The 15746-nt window shown below is 37.1% G+C and overlaps 2 protein-coding genes across 10 annotated transcripts in view; one reads left to right on the top strand and one right to left on the bottom strand.

Moving 5' to 3' along the window:
* Positions 1–15746, top strand: part of dac (dachshund family transcription factor) — a 184353-nt gene that overhangs the window by 38375 nt on the left and 130232 nt on the right. For 2 of the 9 annotated variants that reach the window (XM_074093483.1, XM_074093481.1), the window contains exon 2: positions 13852–13878. The exons of the other annotated variants lie outside the window; for them this stretch is intronic. In XM_074093483.1, coding sequence (XP_073949584.1) covers positions 13852–13878 — 27 coding nt within the window. The remainder of the gene's footprint in view (positions 1–13851; positions 13879–15746) is intronic. 9 annotated transcript variants of the gene reach the window in all.
* On the bottom strand, positions 4009–6000 carry LOC141431686 (uncharacterized). Its single transcript, XM_074092865.1, has one exon. It carries the CDS (start codon positions 5875–5877, stop codon positions 4009–4011), a length of 1869 nt encoding a protein of 622 aa, XP_073948966.1. The 5' UTR covers positions 5878–6000.

Below are 15746 nucleotides of genomic sequence, written 5' to 3'. Positions count from 1 at the left end.
CCAATTTCGAGATTTTATCCCTATCCCATGGAACATCGGGATAAAAAGTAGCCTATGTGTTATTCCAGATGTCCAGCTATCTACATACTAAATTTCATGACTCTAAGCCCAGCGGTTGTTAGTTCGAGATTTTATCCCTTTCCCGTGGGAACATCGGGATAAAAAGTAGCCTATGTGTTATTCCAGATGTCGCTAACTACATACCAAATTTCATGACTCTAAGCCGCAGCGGTTCTTAGTCAAGATTTTATCCCTATCCCGTGGGAATATCGGGATATGAAGTATCCTATGGTTTAATCCAGGTTATAAACTAACTTTTTGCCAAATTTCATCCAAATTCGTCCAGCCGTTTCAGCGTGAAGAAGTAACAAATAATAATAATAATAATATCAAGGGACAATTCACACCAAATTGACCTAGTCCAAAGTAGCTTAGCAAAGCTATGGGTACTAAAGCAACGGATAATATATAATTATATAGATAGATACATACTTAAATACATATTAAACACCCAAGACCCGAGAACAAACATTCGTATTTTTCATACAAATATCTGCCCCGACTCGAAATATACTCACTCACTCACAAACTTTCACATTTATAATATTAGTAGGATTTATTTATTTATTTCTCGAAAATGATCCTGAGGACTTACAGCATTGGTCAAAGCGTCCAACAAAATTAAATTAATAAAATAAAATTAAACAGTAGGTACAATAAGCTAAGTATGATACACACAAGATTAATTGAATAATAAAACAAATTAAATACAGGTATCGATGCATACCTTAAAAATCATCCATTCAACAATGTCTCTGGGTGCATAATTTTTTGAACACGTACATGCTTACCGGCAAAATAAATATTCGTGGCCTTAGTGTCGTTTAGTTAAACACGGTCGCCTTTTGAGATTCATTCAAATTGAATAAGTTGCGTCGCTCTGCGTTCATTTATATGGAACATTAAAATACTCATTAATGCAAATTTTGCACCGGGCACTTTGCTAATAAATAATAATTAATAACAAAGTAAAACGATCTAATTTATTTCTTTTAATAAACTTATTTTTAATAAACAAAGCGAATGTCTCGATTAATCATTTGGGTAAAAAAGTTACCCTTTTAATTAGCGTTGGGAGAACATTTAATCTCGGCTCGGGATTACAGACAATGAAACAGGATTAAACGATTCAGAAATAATAACTTCTTCGGAGTAATTACACAGAAGCGTGAAGGATGGTGTCCTTCGCAGGCTAGAAAGGGAAAATTAGGGCGGGCCGAGTTAATACTGCAAGATATTAAAGGCTATACTATGGTAAGCAAATATCGAAAGCACGGGTTTTGTTTTAAAATTACTTATTTGACCTAGAATGTCTTGGGTAAACATCACAATAACATGATATCCACAAATCAACAATCGGCCCGTCAATTTTTGTATTATACATACCTTACCCGCGGCTTCGCCGCGTGGAAATCCGGTAAAGAGAAGAGCTAGACCCTTCGGGAACTGTGCATTTTCCGGTTAAAAATAGCATGTACTGTCTGGCCCATAAACTAACTCTATGCCAAAACATCAATTTCGACGTAAAGACGGACAAGACATACAAACACATACACCACTGTACCGCATTTATATATAGAGTATGGATTTTTAATAATACTTATTATAGTGACGACTAGATGAAGTTCCGGCTTAAATATAATAATAATTAGCATGATATCGTTATTACGATTTTTTTTTAGTATTAATAGAAAAGAAAAAATCAATACATCTTTCAATATATTTTAGTGAGATTTACCTTGTTAATGCCAAGTCACTACATAATATATCCAATTCTTGTTTGTTACTTATTTCGAAAAGTATTTTCAATAAAAGACAGGTCAAGATTGCTTGTTATTTCTATTACCCTAACAGAGCCGCAGTACTAAACCGTAATAACAATTTCGTTAATACCTACAATTTACAGCGTATGTAAAATATCGATGACAAGCCAGTTTACTGGTAAGTCGGGACTTTTATTCAAAGACTTTTTCTGAAATGGTCTCTTCCATGTTCACTGACATTATAATTACACGGCAATTGTGGCGTCCGTCTGTATGGTACAATGTGCCAAGGCTCAATATATTAAATAGTAAATGTGGTAATAATAATGGTAATACTGACAATGATGGTACGGCTGTAATATTTTTGTTGAATGATTTTGCCTTTGAACGACAGTCGGTATATTTAGTTAAAACTTTTACTAGTGTTCAACCGCTGTCCTTGATATAAATCAAACAACGGTTGCTCGACGAATGACAATATATTTAAATTTGACACCCCTTTTATACTTCCTAGGAAAAATCTCGCCAGCGCGATTCAGGTTGATTTAATTTCCCGTACAGCGACATCTATCGGCACATAAACTAATCAAAATACATATTACGGCCATACATTCCGCCCACCATGGACAATCGTGTCCATATAATTAGTTAAATTAAATACAATTAGTTACAACCTGATACCATAACAAATGTTAAATTATACATTCACAATTATAACCAAATTAGAACGTCCCTACAAATATTTTCGCATCTCACCAACATAGGTATAATTATTATCACATCAACCTTTTGTCACTCTATTTAAGACTAAATAATAACATAACATAAACCAATAACATTTTATCATAAAACATAACAATATTTAATTTCTCTAAAACTTACAAACATTTGCTTTATTTACCTAACTTAAAAATGCCGCCCACCGTGGCAAAACATAACATCACATTAAAACAACCATTAGTAAATACAACAAAAATTCATTAAAACATGCAGTTTCTTTCCACAAATTCGAATTGTAAAATTTTATAAATTTTTTATTACATATTTAATTAATCGGAAGAACACAAAGTTTACATGTAGGTCTCTTAATTACAGAATTTTTGACTTTTAAAGTGACCACTCGCGTAATTCCGTCTTTACCAGGATGTTTTGCTATCACTCTGCCAAGTAACCATCGACTAGGAGGTAAATCGTCTTCCTTAACTAAGACGATTTCATCAATCTTTGGTTCTGGAGTTTGCCCTGACCACTTATATCTCTGTAGAAATTTATTAAGATATTCTTGAGACCATTTTCGCCAAAAGTCCTGAATCATTCTTTGGGTTAACTGCCATCTTCTTAAAGAACCACAATTGCGATCCATATACTCATGGTCAGGTACTGTCACAAGTGATTCACCCACCAAAAAATGACCCGGGTTAAGACATTAATATTGTTAGGATCCATATCCATACGAGACAATGGTCTCGAATTCAGGCATGCTTCTATCTGTGATAAAACCGTAGACATTTCTTCAAACGTCAAAGTAGTAGATCCTATAACCCTCTTTAAGTGATATTTTACTGATTTCACGCCTGCTTCCCAGAGCCCGCCAAAATTTGGAGCGTGAGGAGGAATGAAATGCCACGTTGTATGGTTATTCGCTAAACTATCAGCAATTTCCTGCAAAATTCTAGACTTTTCAGAACCAAATAATACCTCTAGTTCTCTTGACGCGCCCACAAAGTTAGTTCCGTTGTCAGACCATATTTCTTGACAATGACCTCTCCGTGCAACCATTCTTTTAAACGCCTGCAAGAATCCCGTTGATGTTAGATCACTGACCACTTCTATGTGTACCGCTCGAGTGGACATACACACAAATAAACAAATATATCCTTTATATGATTTGTGCCCACGCCCACTAGCTGTCCTTAAGGATATTGGACCAGCGTAATCCACTCCACAGAATTTAAAAGCTCGTGTTGGCGTAACTCTTGCTGATGGAAGTTGACCCATTAACTGAGGTTGTGTGTTTGCGTTATACCGTACACAAATAACACATTTACTGACATATCCACGAATCAAGTCTTTGACTCCAATGATCCAATATCTCGAATTTATATAATTATGCATCAATTGATTTGAACCGTGGCATGTCTTAAGATGTGCATCGGCAATAATTAAATTAGTCATAGTCGATTTTTTAGGTATCAAAACGGGGTGTTTTTTTATTAAATGCCAATTGAGAGTTTTCTAATCTACCTCCAACTCTCATCAGTCCATTCTCATCAAGAAACGGATTCAATGTTTTCAATGTTGATTTCTTGGACACTGGTATACCATTTAATAAATTTTTATAATCTTGCTCAAAATTTTCTTGTTGGCACTGTTTGACACAAATGTTTAATGCCTCATGAATTTCTTGACCCGTTAAATAGTTAGTGCGTCTTCTTTCTTCTTCTGGCTTTCTCATGTTTGTTAAAAAACGCCTACAATATGCCATTACTCTAACTAATTTAGTAAGTGATGAAAATCGGTCCCATATTTTTAGATCCGTCGTAATATGATGCACTTTAACTTCCTCTAGATTGGTGACAAGTTCTCTTGGTTTCTCATATTTAATAAATTTTTGCTTCAAAAACTCAGGTCCATGAAACCATATTTCTGTGTTTTTCAAGTCACATGGTTTCACCCCCCTCGAAGCGCAATCTGCAGGATTGTGCTTAGAAGACACATGAGACCACTGGTTTGACTCCAAAGTAGTTAAAATTTCCGAAACCCGATTCGCTACAAAAGTTTGCCATTTGCTTGGGTGGTTATTTAACCAGGCTAAAACCACAGTTGAATCAGTCCATGCATGTATATTATCTTTTGCTATGTTCATGACTTGTGATACTTCCACTAACAATCTTGTCAGCATTACAGCACCACAAAGTTCCAGTCTTGGAATTGAAACTTGTTTGATGGGTGCTACCCTCGTTTTTGCAGTTACTAAACTAACAGTGATATTATCATCTTTGTCTACTATTCGAGCATAAACAACTGCTGCATACGCCATCTTGGAAGCATCACAAAATCCATGCAATTCGATTTCCGAATTTTTATTGACTATGCCCAACCATCTAGGAATATGTACTTTAGTCAACTCACTAAGCTCTTCACGGTAAGTACTCCATTCTTGTAATAATTTGCATGGCACATCTTCATCCCAACCCAAGCCAGTTAGCCAAAGCTTCTGTATCATTACCTTAGCTAAGATTATACTAGGCGCCGCCCATCCTAACGGATCATATAGCCTAGAAATATCCGATATAATAGTTCTTTTCGTAGCTAGTTTCTTCATCGGCGGCAGTTTCACTGAATATTGAAAGTCATCTGAATTCCGGTTCCAGGTAAGACCTAATATTTTTATTATTTCATCATGCTTTATTTTTAGTTCATCTTCAATTTCTTTTTCATTGTTCTCTAACTTCATTGCTTTAATCAACTGGTTGCTATTACTCGTCCATTTCTGTAGTTCAAATCCAGCTTTCCCTAGTAATTCATTCATTTCTTTATACACCTGTACTCCTTCATCCACTGTCATACATCCCGTCATAAGATCATCCATGTAGAAATCCTTCAATACTCTTTCAGATGCCATAGGGTAATCCTTTCCGTGATCAATGGCAACCTGTTGAAGAGCCTTGACAGCTAAATACGGAGCACAAGCGGTTCCAAATGTAACTCTCAACAACTTGTACTCTTTCAATACTTCATTTGAATTTTCCCTCCATAAAATCCTTTGAAAATCAGCATCTTCTTCTGTGACCTTTACTTGCCTATACATTTTTACAATATCCGATACCAAACAGATAGGATACATTCTCCACTTCATCACCAAATGTCTTAAATCTGGTTGTAGTTTTGGTCCAATCATTAAATCATCATTGAGTGAAATCCCATTCTTTCCTTTGCAAGAAGCATCGAACACTACCCGAACCTTGGTGGTTTCTCGATCCATTTTAACCACCGGATGATGAGGTAAGCACACTGCATTTTCATTTTTATCATTTTCAGGCACTTCCACCATATGACCAAGATGAAGATATTCATCTATGACTTCTTTATATTTAGACTGTAGCTCTGTATCCCTGTGCAACCTGTTTTCCAATGAATAAAACCTTTTTTCCGCTACTTCGTTCGAATGACCATATTTACAGCTGGGATCTTCTTCTCTGAAGGGAAGCTTTACCACATATCTACCCTCAGAATCACGTTTTGTGCTGGCAGCAAAAATGCTTTCACAACGTTCTTCCTCCTCTGATAACAACCTCTTTTGCGATGAAGAATCAGCTTCTATCTCCCAAAAACTTTTTAGAATATTGTCTTCATTGATTTGGGAATGTAAAACCGTTATTCCCGAAAATGTTGTGTTAAATGAATCAACTATCCCAGACAATATCCATCCCAATGTTGTTGATTGAGCTAGCAGTGTTCCCTGGTTATTCTTCCTGACGCCATCCTGAATTACCCGACTATATACCTCAGCACCTAGTAAAACGTCGATTTTATTAGGTGTGTGATAATCAGGATCCGCCAATTGTATTCCTGTTATGTTTAATCCATTTAAATCCATGACCTTATTTGCTGGAAGAAAAGATGTAATCGTTTTCAGTACATAAGCTTGTACAGATATATTTATGTTTGGATGAGCCAAAGACTGTAGATGCAATATAACCATAGCTTTAGATATAAGATTATTATCCCCACCAAGACCTGAAATGTTCCCTTTGATTGGCTCCTTTTTTAGCCCTAAATATTGTGCGGTAGCTTCAGTTATAAAAGAAGCCTGCGATCCTTGATCCAATAATGCTCGAATTGCCATGTATACTCCGCTTTTGGATTTAGCATTGACAATCGCAGTTGCCAACAAAACTTGCCCAGTCCCTCTTGCAAAACAATTCGTAACAAGCGGTGGCTCTTCTGCTTCGACTGTGCCCACATTGCTAACCTTAGCGCCAGAAGTGTTTGCTGGTGTAGCATCTGTAGGATGCAACAAGGTATGGTGACGACGCTTGCAAATCTTACATGAAGTCGCATTCTGGCAGAACTTGGCAGAATGATTATTGCCCAAACAGTTGAAGCATAAACCCTTCTCCTGAACAAAATTACGACGAGCGTTAACATCAAGGGCTGCATATTGTTTGCAAAATGTAATTTTGTGTAATTCCGAGCAACAGGGGCATTGAGTGTTTTGGACGGTGTGTAAAACACGAGGTTTAGCCTGACTAAAGTGGTGAATCCCACTTGATGGTTTTTTGGTCTCCACAAACTCTAAAGCTCTGAATCGGTTGGTAATAAAATCTTTGAATTCTTGGAAAGATGGCAATGTATTGGAATCTGTACCTCCAGTTGCACTCAATTCCCACTGCTTGCGAGTCTCTTGGTCTAACTTTAGAGTGAGCAAATGGATGACAATAGCATCCCATGTACTCACGTCTACACCGATGTTAGCTAAGGCACTCAAACAATCCGAGCTAGTGTCAATGAGCTCTTTCAAGAATGTTGAAGATTCTACAGCAGCATTTTTTGACTCAAAAAGCGTTTTAAAATCATATTGCATATGAACCGTTTATTGTCGTAGCGCTGCTTTAGAAGCTCCCAACATTTTGAATAGTTTGCATTAGAAATCGGTATCTGGCGAAGTAACAATTCCGCTTCACCATTCAGATATCCCTTTAAATAATGTAGTTTTTCAACATCTTTAATTGTACTGTTGTTATGCACCAGAGATTCAAATAAATCCTTAAAGGTTACCCACTCCGAATAATTACCCGAAAAAATTGGAATTACAATTTTCGGCAGTTTAATACAAACTTGCTTTGAAACCGCATTTTCCGACAATTGGTCTTTTGAATTTTTGGTCATAACTTCACCAATAAACATTTGTGCAGCCGTCAATAACTCCTCTTTATACTCCATGTAAATTTCGCTAGTCACGTCAAAAACTTCCTTTTCTGCGTAAATACTCGTATCGTACTCTGCCGAATACTCTTCTAATAGTCGATCGTGACCTTCACAGAACTTTTTCCAGAGTTCTTCCAACCGTTGGAGCCTTATCTCGATATAAGGTTTAGTGATCCGATCTTTTGGTGATTTTTTATAATTTTTAAAGTCTTTAGTAATTTGGTTGCACTTTTGCATTTGAATTTTAATTACCACTTCCATTTTTACCAAAGATATTAGTCCACTTTTTCAAAAAAATTCTAAGTCCCCAAAGCCAAATTTTTCTAAGTCCAAAAATAATTCTCAAAATTTTACAAGTGTTTGAGTTTTAAGGACTCTGACGAAAATCGGGCATAGGTTCCCCGTTAGAACCACTTTTCTTGCTAAATTTTACAAGTCCTAATTTCTAGCTAATTTTCTAAGTTTTTAAACTAACTATAATAAGGTTCACTTTTGCTTGAATATTCTATTGCACTGAATTTTGACTCTTCCGTCCGAAACACTAAGGTACAAAGTTAAATGGCTTGTCACTTACAGTTTTCCCGCTTCGCACGCAATACCTCGCGACACTATCCTCTGCGCGCGCACCTTCCTGCTCCCGCTCCCGCTCCAGCTCCAGCTCCAGCTCCTCCTTCCTCGTCCCGGAAGGTAGCGGCCGCCGCTTCCTCGGGCCCCTACGTCGCCGTGTCCCGTGGCTCCGTCTGCAGGTCCGGCTTCCTCAGCCCGAACTGCCGCTTGACGGCTCCGAGAAGCGCCGCGGTCCGCTTGGTCACCTCCAAGTTACTGGAGATCCGAGTTCTGAAGGACCATGTTCAACCGCTGTCCTTGATATAAATCAAACAACGGTTGCTCGGCGAATGACAATATATTTAATTTGACACCCTTTTATACTTCCTAGGAAAAATCTCGCCAGCGCGATTCAGGTTGATTTAATTTCCCGTACAGCGACATCTATCGCACATAAACTAATCAAAATACATATTACGGCTATACAACTAGTTAGAAAGGAAATACATCACACTAAAACAATAAAATCAGATTCTTCCTCAAAATAATGTACTGAATTTCTTATTTATTAGTGATTGTTTCAAAGCAACTAAATAATAAAAAGTACCTACAAATACAAACTACAAAGATTTTGTTTGATTTTAATAACAATTCCTTAATTCAACGTTAAATAAGATTTAAAAAAAATACCAAATTGAGAAGTAATTAGATACGTAATTATTATAATATCTCATTGTAGCTTTCTCATCTCTTTAACTGGAAAACGTGTTTTAAACGAAAGGTAACGCACTAATTGCGCTGTTTCTCGCTGTATTGCGGATGAAGGGAAATGAATGCCCTTCGGAAGATAACAGTGCTATTATTTTTCCTTAAAAAATTTGGTTTCAAAAGTTTGTTAGGGCAGGTGCGCTTAAAGAGTTGATGCTGCTGTTGCTTTTGTTTTCCATTTACTCACATTATTTAATTCAATTAAATAATGTAAGTTTTCGGATGCAATATTTAATGAAGAGATGGAACTATTATCCGGTGGCGTCGAGTGAATGGAATGTGAAAGAAGAGTGCGTTAGGTAAGTAAGTATGCTTTCGAGAGCAACCCCTAGGAGTTCTCGTTCACAAACACTTGTCATCATTGACGTCATGTAAAAAGTGTAGGTAACTGGGAATCGAGTTGTTATGACGCCGCGCTGCTGTTACCTGCCATAGAAAGTAGAGATGAGGCTATACTCTCCTGCATTGTTTTTGTTTGGAGAAAACGAAGCTTTACAGATTTTGAGCATTGCCATTAATTGATAAAATCGTTTATTAGGATGGTTAGATTAGCCTAACTGTGACAAGTTTTGTTTATCAGTTCGTTATTTCCTGATTGTGTGGTGTGCCGTGTGTTTCACTAAGAGTCACTGTACTTATGCTCGCCACTTCGGTCACTCTTCAGTTGAGCCTGGAACTTTCAAATGTCAATTTGTAAACCACATCTAAACCTACAGATACTTATTAAAATTTACTTCTAATTTTAATTTTAGCAAATCATCTTAGAATATCTAATAAAGAGGTTGAGTATCTGTGGAGGAGGGACAGCTACTCGTATTTACATTATTAATTTGATTTCCAAGTGGGGGTGGATGCTTCCAAATAATTATTTCTACGTTTTAATTGAGAGCTATGAAATTCCTGGCTCTCGAACTCACGAATCGAGATTTATGATTCCATTGTAATTATAATCAATTCCGCTACTGTACTAGGAAATAAACATTATTCGCCTAATTCAATCGTAAATAAACTAGATAAATATACTACTTAATAACATCTTTGTAGACAGCTTTTAAGGACTTCGTTGTGTTTAATTATATGTGTACCTACTGTATTAAAACATAAGGATAAGTCGAGCCCACTAGGTACTACACACCAATTAGGTACTATCTAAAATAATTCAAGTTAATAAGCACATAAGAGTGTCATCCGAGTTAAAAAAAAACCTTTGGTAACTGCTGTTTTTTTTCACTAAACTTCTTTCTTTCTAGAATTCTAGACCTGAGACTTTAAAACAATTCGATATGGTTACAATATGTTGATGATTTTGTATTTCAAAATATTTGTAGATGAGATGTGTCAATCAACTTTTAAGTGTTGTTATTCTGTCCCGTGACCCAGGAGACATCAGTGATAATCAAAATACCACAAACGGAACTTATCACGCTAAAACACACGAGTAATATTTTCCTCGACGTTTCGACCACATTACAGTGGCCGTGGTCACGAGTAGACTGAAGTGTGGGGTGTCAAGTCTACCTAGCAGCGCGAGTCCTTCGAACTTCCCGCACTTATTCACGAAAAGTACCGGCACTCTTATCTCGAACTACCCGCCTTTGGTCATTTTTATTTGTCGCCCCATCACACCGACACACAACACTAACAACGTCCGATCGTCCCTGCGAACATTCATCCCAGGATCCCGACGCCGACGCTTATTTATAACAGGATTACTACGCGCAGTTTGAGATACGAGTGCCGGTACTTTTCGTGACCAACTGACCAAGTACGGGAAGTTCGAAGGACTCGCGCTGCTAAGCAGACTTGACACCCCACACTTCAGTTTACTTGTGACCACGGTCACTGTAATGTGGTCGAAACGTCGAGGTAAATATTACTTATTTGTTTTAGCGTGTTAAGTCCCGTTTGTGGTATTTTGACTATGAGAGTAAAAATTACGAAAGTTTAAAACGTGAAATTAGTGATACACTTGCTTAAATGTATACTACTAGCATGCTTATGAGGTGAGCCATGAAGGAATTGCCTTAAAACTGTCACAATTCGTAACTTTAGTGGATTTGTACTCCATAAAATCATACTTTTAAAAAGTGACCCAGGAGACGTCACCATCGCAACCAGCTACACTAAAAAGTTGATTGACCCAGATGCTCTTTTTATAGTAGGTGTAGGTATAGATATAGTCAGATCCATAGGATATACATATTTTACTATATTTGATGCGTAGCTTTGTTTGACATGCCGTTGTAAATAGGCTGTTAGACCCCCACATCCCGGCGTCGAATCAATTGAATGTTTAGCCTAGAACGTATCAATCTAATTCTGCCTGTCATATGTAATTTATTGGCTTAGTTTGTAACATATTTGAGATTGATAAGTAGCGTTACTTCTGTTGGTAGGAAGTGCTAGTGAAGTTGAATTTTAAAGGTCTTAACTCTCTTCTACCTACAGCTTTTATGTTCTTATGTGATAGTCGTATAGTGCAAGCACCCACAAAATTTATGTTTATGCTATGGGTTAGAATTGCGAATGATAAAAAGCTAAAAACAATATGGATGAATAAAAAGGTATAAACTTGTTTCTAGCTATCCTTGTCTCAATAGTCAGTAGTCGTAAAAAAAGCAATTGAACATGCACAGGTTAACTACATCTTGATGAATCACATAAAACAATAAAGCCTTGGCTACAAATGGATATCAAAGTACCTCCGGACGCCACCTCAAAAGAAATGCCCGAAACGTCTGTGGTCAATTTATTTACTAGTGATTCGTTACGGCTTGGGCGGATACTTGCTTCGATGATAAATTGTACACCACAACGCTCATTTCTTCGACAATAACAACAAACACACTAATTCCATCACTGACATGGTTGTCATAAGATTCAAAATTGTTTACAACTGTCAAACAAATCTTGAAGTTGTTAGATACAGGCTGCGAGAAGAAGACATGAAATTTGAACTTTAAATTAATCGTCCAAGACTACAGTCTGGAATGACAGCGAATTGTAATCTTACTGTGGGATCCGAATGACACTCCGGACTGACAAATGATTACCAGTCACAGTTCAACAGTTAATTTGTATGTTAATAATTTGGATTTTATTTGGTTTAAAGAATTTGCTGTAGGCTTTTACAAATTTAGCTTAACATTGAGCAAGCTTAGCGTTGATTAAGTATTTATGAATTATATAACAATAACAAAATTAAACATTAAATTGGAAGTGGGGAAATATACGCTAAATTGCACTCATTTAGTGGGTCGCGACGATCAATCATGGCGGTCGAGTCATCAGACGGTTCAAATGTCAAACGTACCTAGGGTGGCAATAAAAAAGAAAAAATACCGAGTTGCCATTATTAAAAAAGTGACTGTGACTATTTCCATTGTCGATTGCCGATTCGGGATTATTAACTGACTTGCATTTTTTTTGTGTTCTAATATTGATAGATAGGTTTTTCGAGTAGTGACTCTCGATTTTACATGTGTGGGTTCTACGCGGTAAGTGCCGGCGATTACAATATCGACGAGAAAAATATTTGTGTCAAAATAGCACAAAACGATAGTCATCAGCGTTCTGTTCACACGCGAAGTGAAATGTATTGTCTGCACCGTTCCGTCGGACTACTTTATTTATTGCTCGTTCTTTTTATTGTTTGCCACTTTTGTTCCGTTTAGTAATTTTTCTTTTCAGCAGTTTTGACGACTTCATTATTAGCCGGCGTTGTCTAACTCACGTCATTTTCTAAAATATTTCAGCAACACGTTCTCGTAATAACCATAAAACTTGGCCCTAACCAATACAGAAATATGTTAGTGGATTGCGTTCAATTTGACGGAATGGATTTCCTTTAATTTTACGATTTCGTTTGCGTGATCTCGTCCGGTAATAATTTAATAAATTCGTCCATTGGGAGGGAGTAACCTTTTGCTGGCTACAGCTATATATTAATGGTACTATAGTAATCAGTTTTTATTGATTAATTCCTTGCCGTATTCAAATGTGTTGTTACTTAGTAATAGTAATAGATTGCAGTAGGTATAGGTATCGTTCCAGTGTAGAAGTTTTTTGTACTTTACCAAGAACAACGTAACTTCGCGCTAGATATGACGACAGACAACGCATAAACTTTATTTTAATCTACTATGATATCATAGGGAAATAAAACCCAGCTTCCGGTTATCTTACCATGTTTTTGAATACACTATGGATACTCGTAGTTGACGTATGAGCCGAGCGTGGCCGAGCGTGCCCGAGAGCGGCCGATCGCGCCGGCGCCGCGCAGCGAGATCGCGTGCAAGCGCACAATATTCCCGGAGTCAAGCCGCTCGACGCTACCCCATATTTTAACAACTGTCCTAATGCATCTTGCAATGTTGTTTTTAACTGTTTTTGCCCTATTATTGTTTGTTCTTTTTTGGCATGTTTACTTTTAATTTTTGTATGTTTCGTTTTTTGTTGCATTATGTCCCCTCATAAAGGGAATAGGTACTTATTTTTTTCTTTGATTGATCGCGACTATGAACATGTCAATTGTGTGTGTCAGTTGCTGTTTGAATAGATACCTATAGAGTGAAAGCTGAGATGAACTAATTCGAACTGGACATACTTAATTTTTTTCGGTGCATGCTTACCATTTTTTCACAACAGAGGCGAATCTTCAACTAATAGTCAGATTGCATGTAAATTTATCTGTGTTTATACCGCCCGTGCAGTGAGTAGTCAGTCAAAATTTTTTGAAATTTAAATTTTCAACGAATTGGATCGATTTTTTTCTTCATTTCAGGTGCCTGTCAATGAAAGCGCCAGACAGGTATGTCGCTATCTCGCTCGCGGCGCGCGTTCGGTTTCGTTCGGCCGGATTCGGTTTCGTTCGAAAACGTTCGGGCGGACTCGGCCGCTCGCCGGTCGCTCTCAGGCTAAGGGGGTAGCCTGGAAGACCTCGACACACCCGCAACGCAGGATATTAAACTCAGTATTTTTTTCAAAGAAATGCTTATCAATGTTTCATTTCGTGTTTATTAATTTATTTTTGCGAAATTTCATGCATTAGAACCTATTTTCCAGGTAGGACCCATTATTTGTGCCATAGAATTTGGTCTTGAACAATCATCGCCCAATCTGATTAGTTGGTGCTCGATTGGAATATTTCCTCATTGTGTTTTCTTATTGGTGTGATTATTTTACTCAATATTATTGTGGGTTAATTGATTGTTGTCGGTGTTTTGGGTCCAGGTTACAACCCTAGCTTTAATACGATCAATCCTGACCATATCACAGATAAATTTACAAAACCTATTCCGTAGTTAGTATTGCATTAATTACCTATCCGTGTTTAGTTTCTTCAGCATGACTATTTATTTCATTTTAACCAAAATAGTTTAATTTCATTTGTGGACGTTTTATTTTGGCTTCTTCTTAGGTGAAAAATTAGTTTAATGAGTGTACCTAAATTGTCGTTACCCAATTTTAAGACCTATCGGCACAGTTTCAGAAAATTCCATTCACTGAATTGTCACGTCGGAACCAAGCACCTGGGTAAGTGGCACCAAATTATTTTAGAAGATCAAATCCCTCTCAGAATAGAATGCGCGTTGCACTACGCATGGGTAATAACGAGGCCCAAAACTGTTCGGATGACAAATGCGTGATCATCATCAAATCGTAAAGGATTTAACGCCTCTGTTGGCACGCTTCTTTTGTTGGCGCCATAAAGCCGACCATTACCGTATTTGATAAAACGTTGGCCGTACAAAAAGGTATGAGGAGCTACCGTGGACTCCCCACTGCGAGGACTCATTGAGCCCGATGCCATGCTGTGGTTCATATAAAAAGGGAATGCAAAGCATAGCGGTCTGATTCTCGCGTTTTTGTTACAGTCTTGTTAACTTTTTTGTAAAATTTTGCATCACTGATCTTAAATCAGTTTCACGACGTCATCAAATGATATTTCGATTTTGTTATTGCATTCTATTACCAGTTTATTTGTATTAGTTTGTTTGTATATTTATAATCCGAGAGTCCCAAGGTATTAATCTACCTAATGGAATTCAAAGCTTTATGTCATTTCGAATTCTTTTCTCTTATAATACCCGAACGGTAGCTCTTCGAGTATTAAGATAAAGATAGAAATACGTTAAGATTAGGTAAATCAACTGACGTATTAATTTTGTTCTTTTTAATACTGTTGTGGGATTCTATGGGAGTCATTGGTATTAACATGCGCGGGTCTATTTAAATGTAGGAAATTAGTTGAAACAAAATCTAAACTTTATCTGATCAATATATCGCTTAATAAACTTCCCAAAAACAAAGCACAAATAGCACCCATTACGTAGAAAACTTATGACGTTTAAACGCGGTGTGGGTGCAAAACAAACGGCAATCGAAACAAAGGATCCGTTTACATTCTAACGCCTTTTAAACTAACAAAGGCCGGATTCAAATAAACACTAAATCGTTAACCCTTTGACCGTCCGTGGGCAATTTTCAGTTCGGAAAACGGAATGGAAATGATTTTCTAAAGGGTCGTGCCGACACCCCACCTGTGCTTTTGACGTAGCGCCTATTTTCAAACCTCTTAGTTTTACTCATGCTTTTGGGGAATATTATATACAATTACGTCAACCGTTATCGGTAACTATACAGTAGGTACGAAAAAAAACGTACGTACCCATAGAA

Source organism: Choristoneura fumiferana, chromosome 10 (genome assembly GCF_025370935.1).
Source record: "Choristoneura fumiferana chromosome 10, NRCan_CFum_1, whole genome shotgun sequence".
In the NCBI taxonomy this organism is placed as follows: Eukaryota; Metazoa; Arthropoda; class Insecta; order Lepidoptera; family Tortricidae; genus Choristoneura; species Choristoneura fumiferana.
This window is presented reverse-complemented; position numbering and strand designations above follow the sequence as displayed.

Bases quoted from the DNA above. Each gene is read 5' to 3' on its own strand.
- LOC141431686 (XM_074092865.1), bottom strand. From the start codon at position 5,877: ATGGTGGAAGTGCCTGAAAATGATAAAAATGAAAATGCAGTGTGCTTA.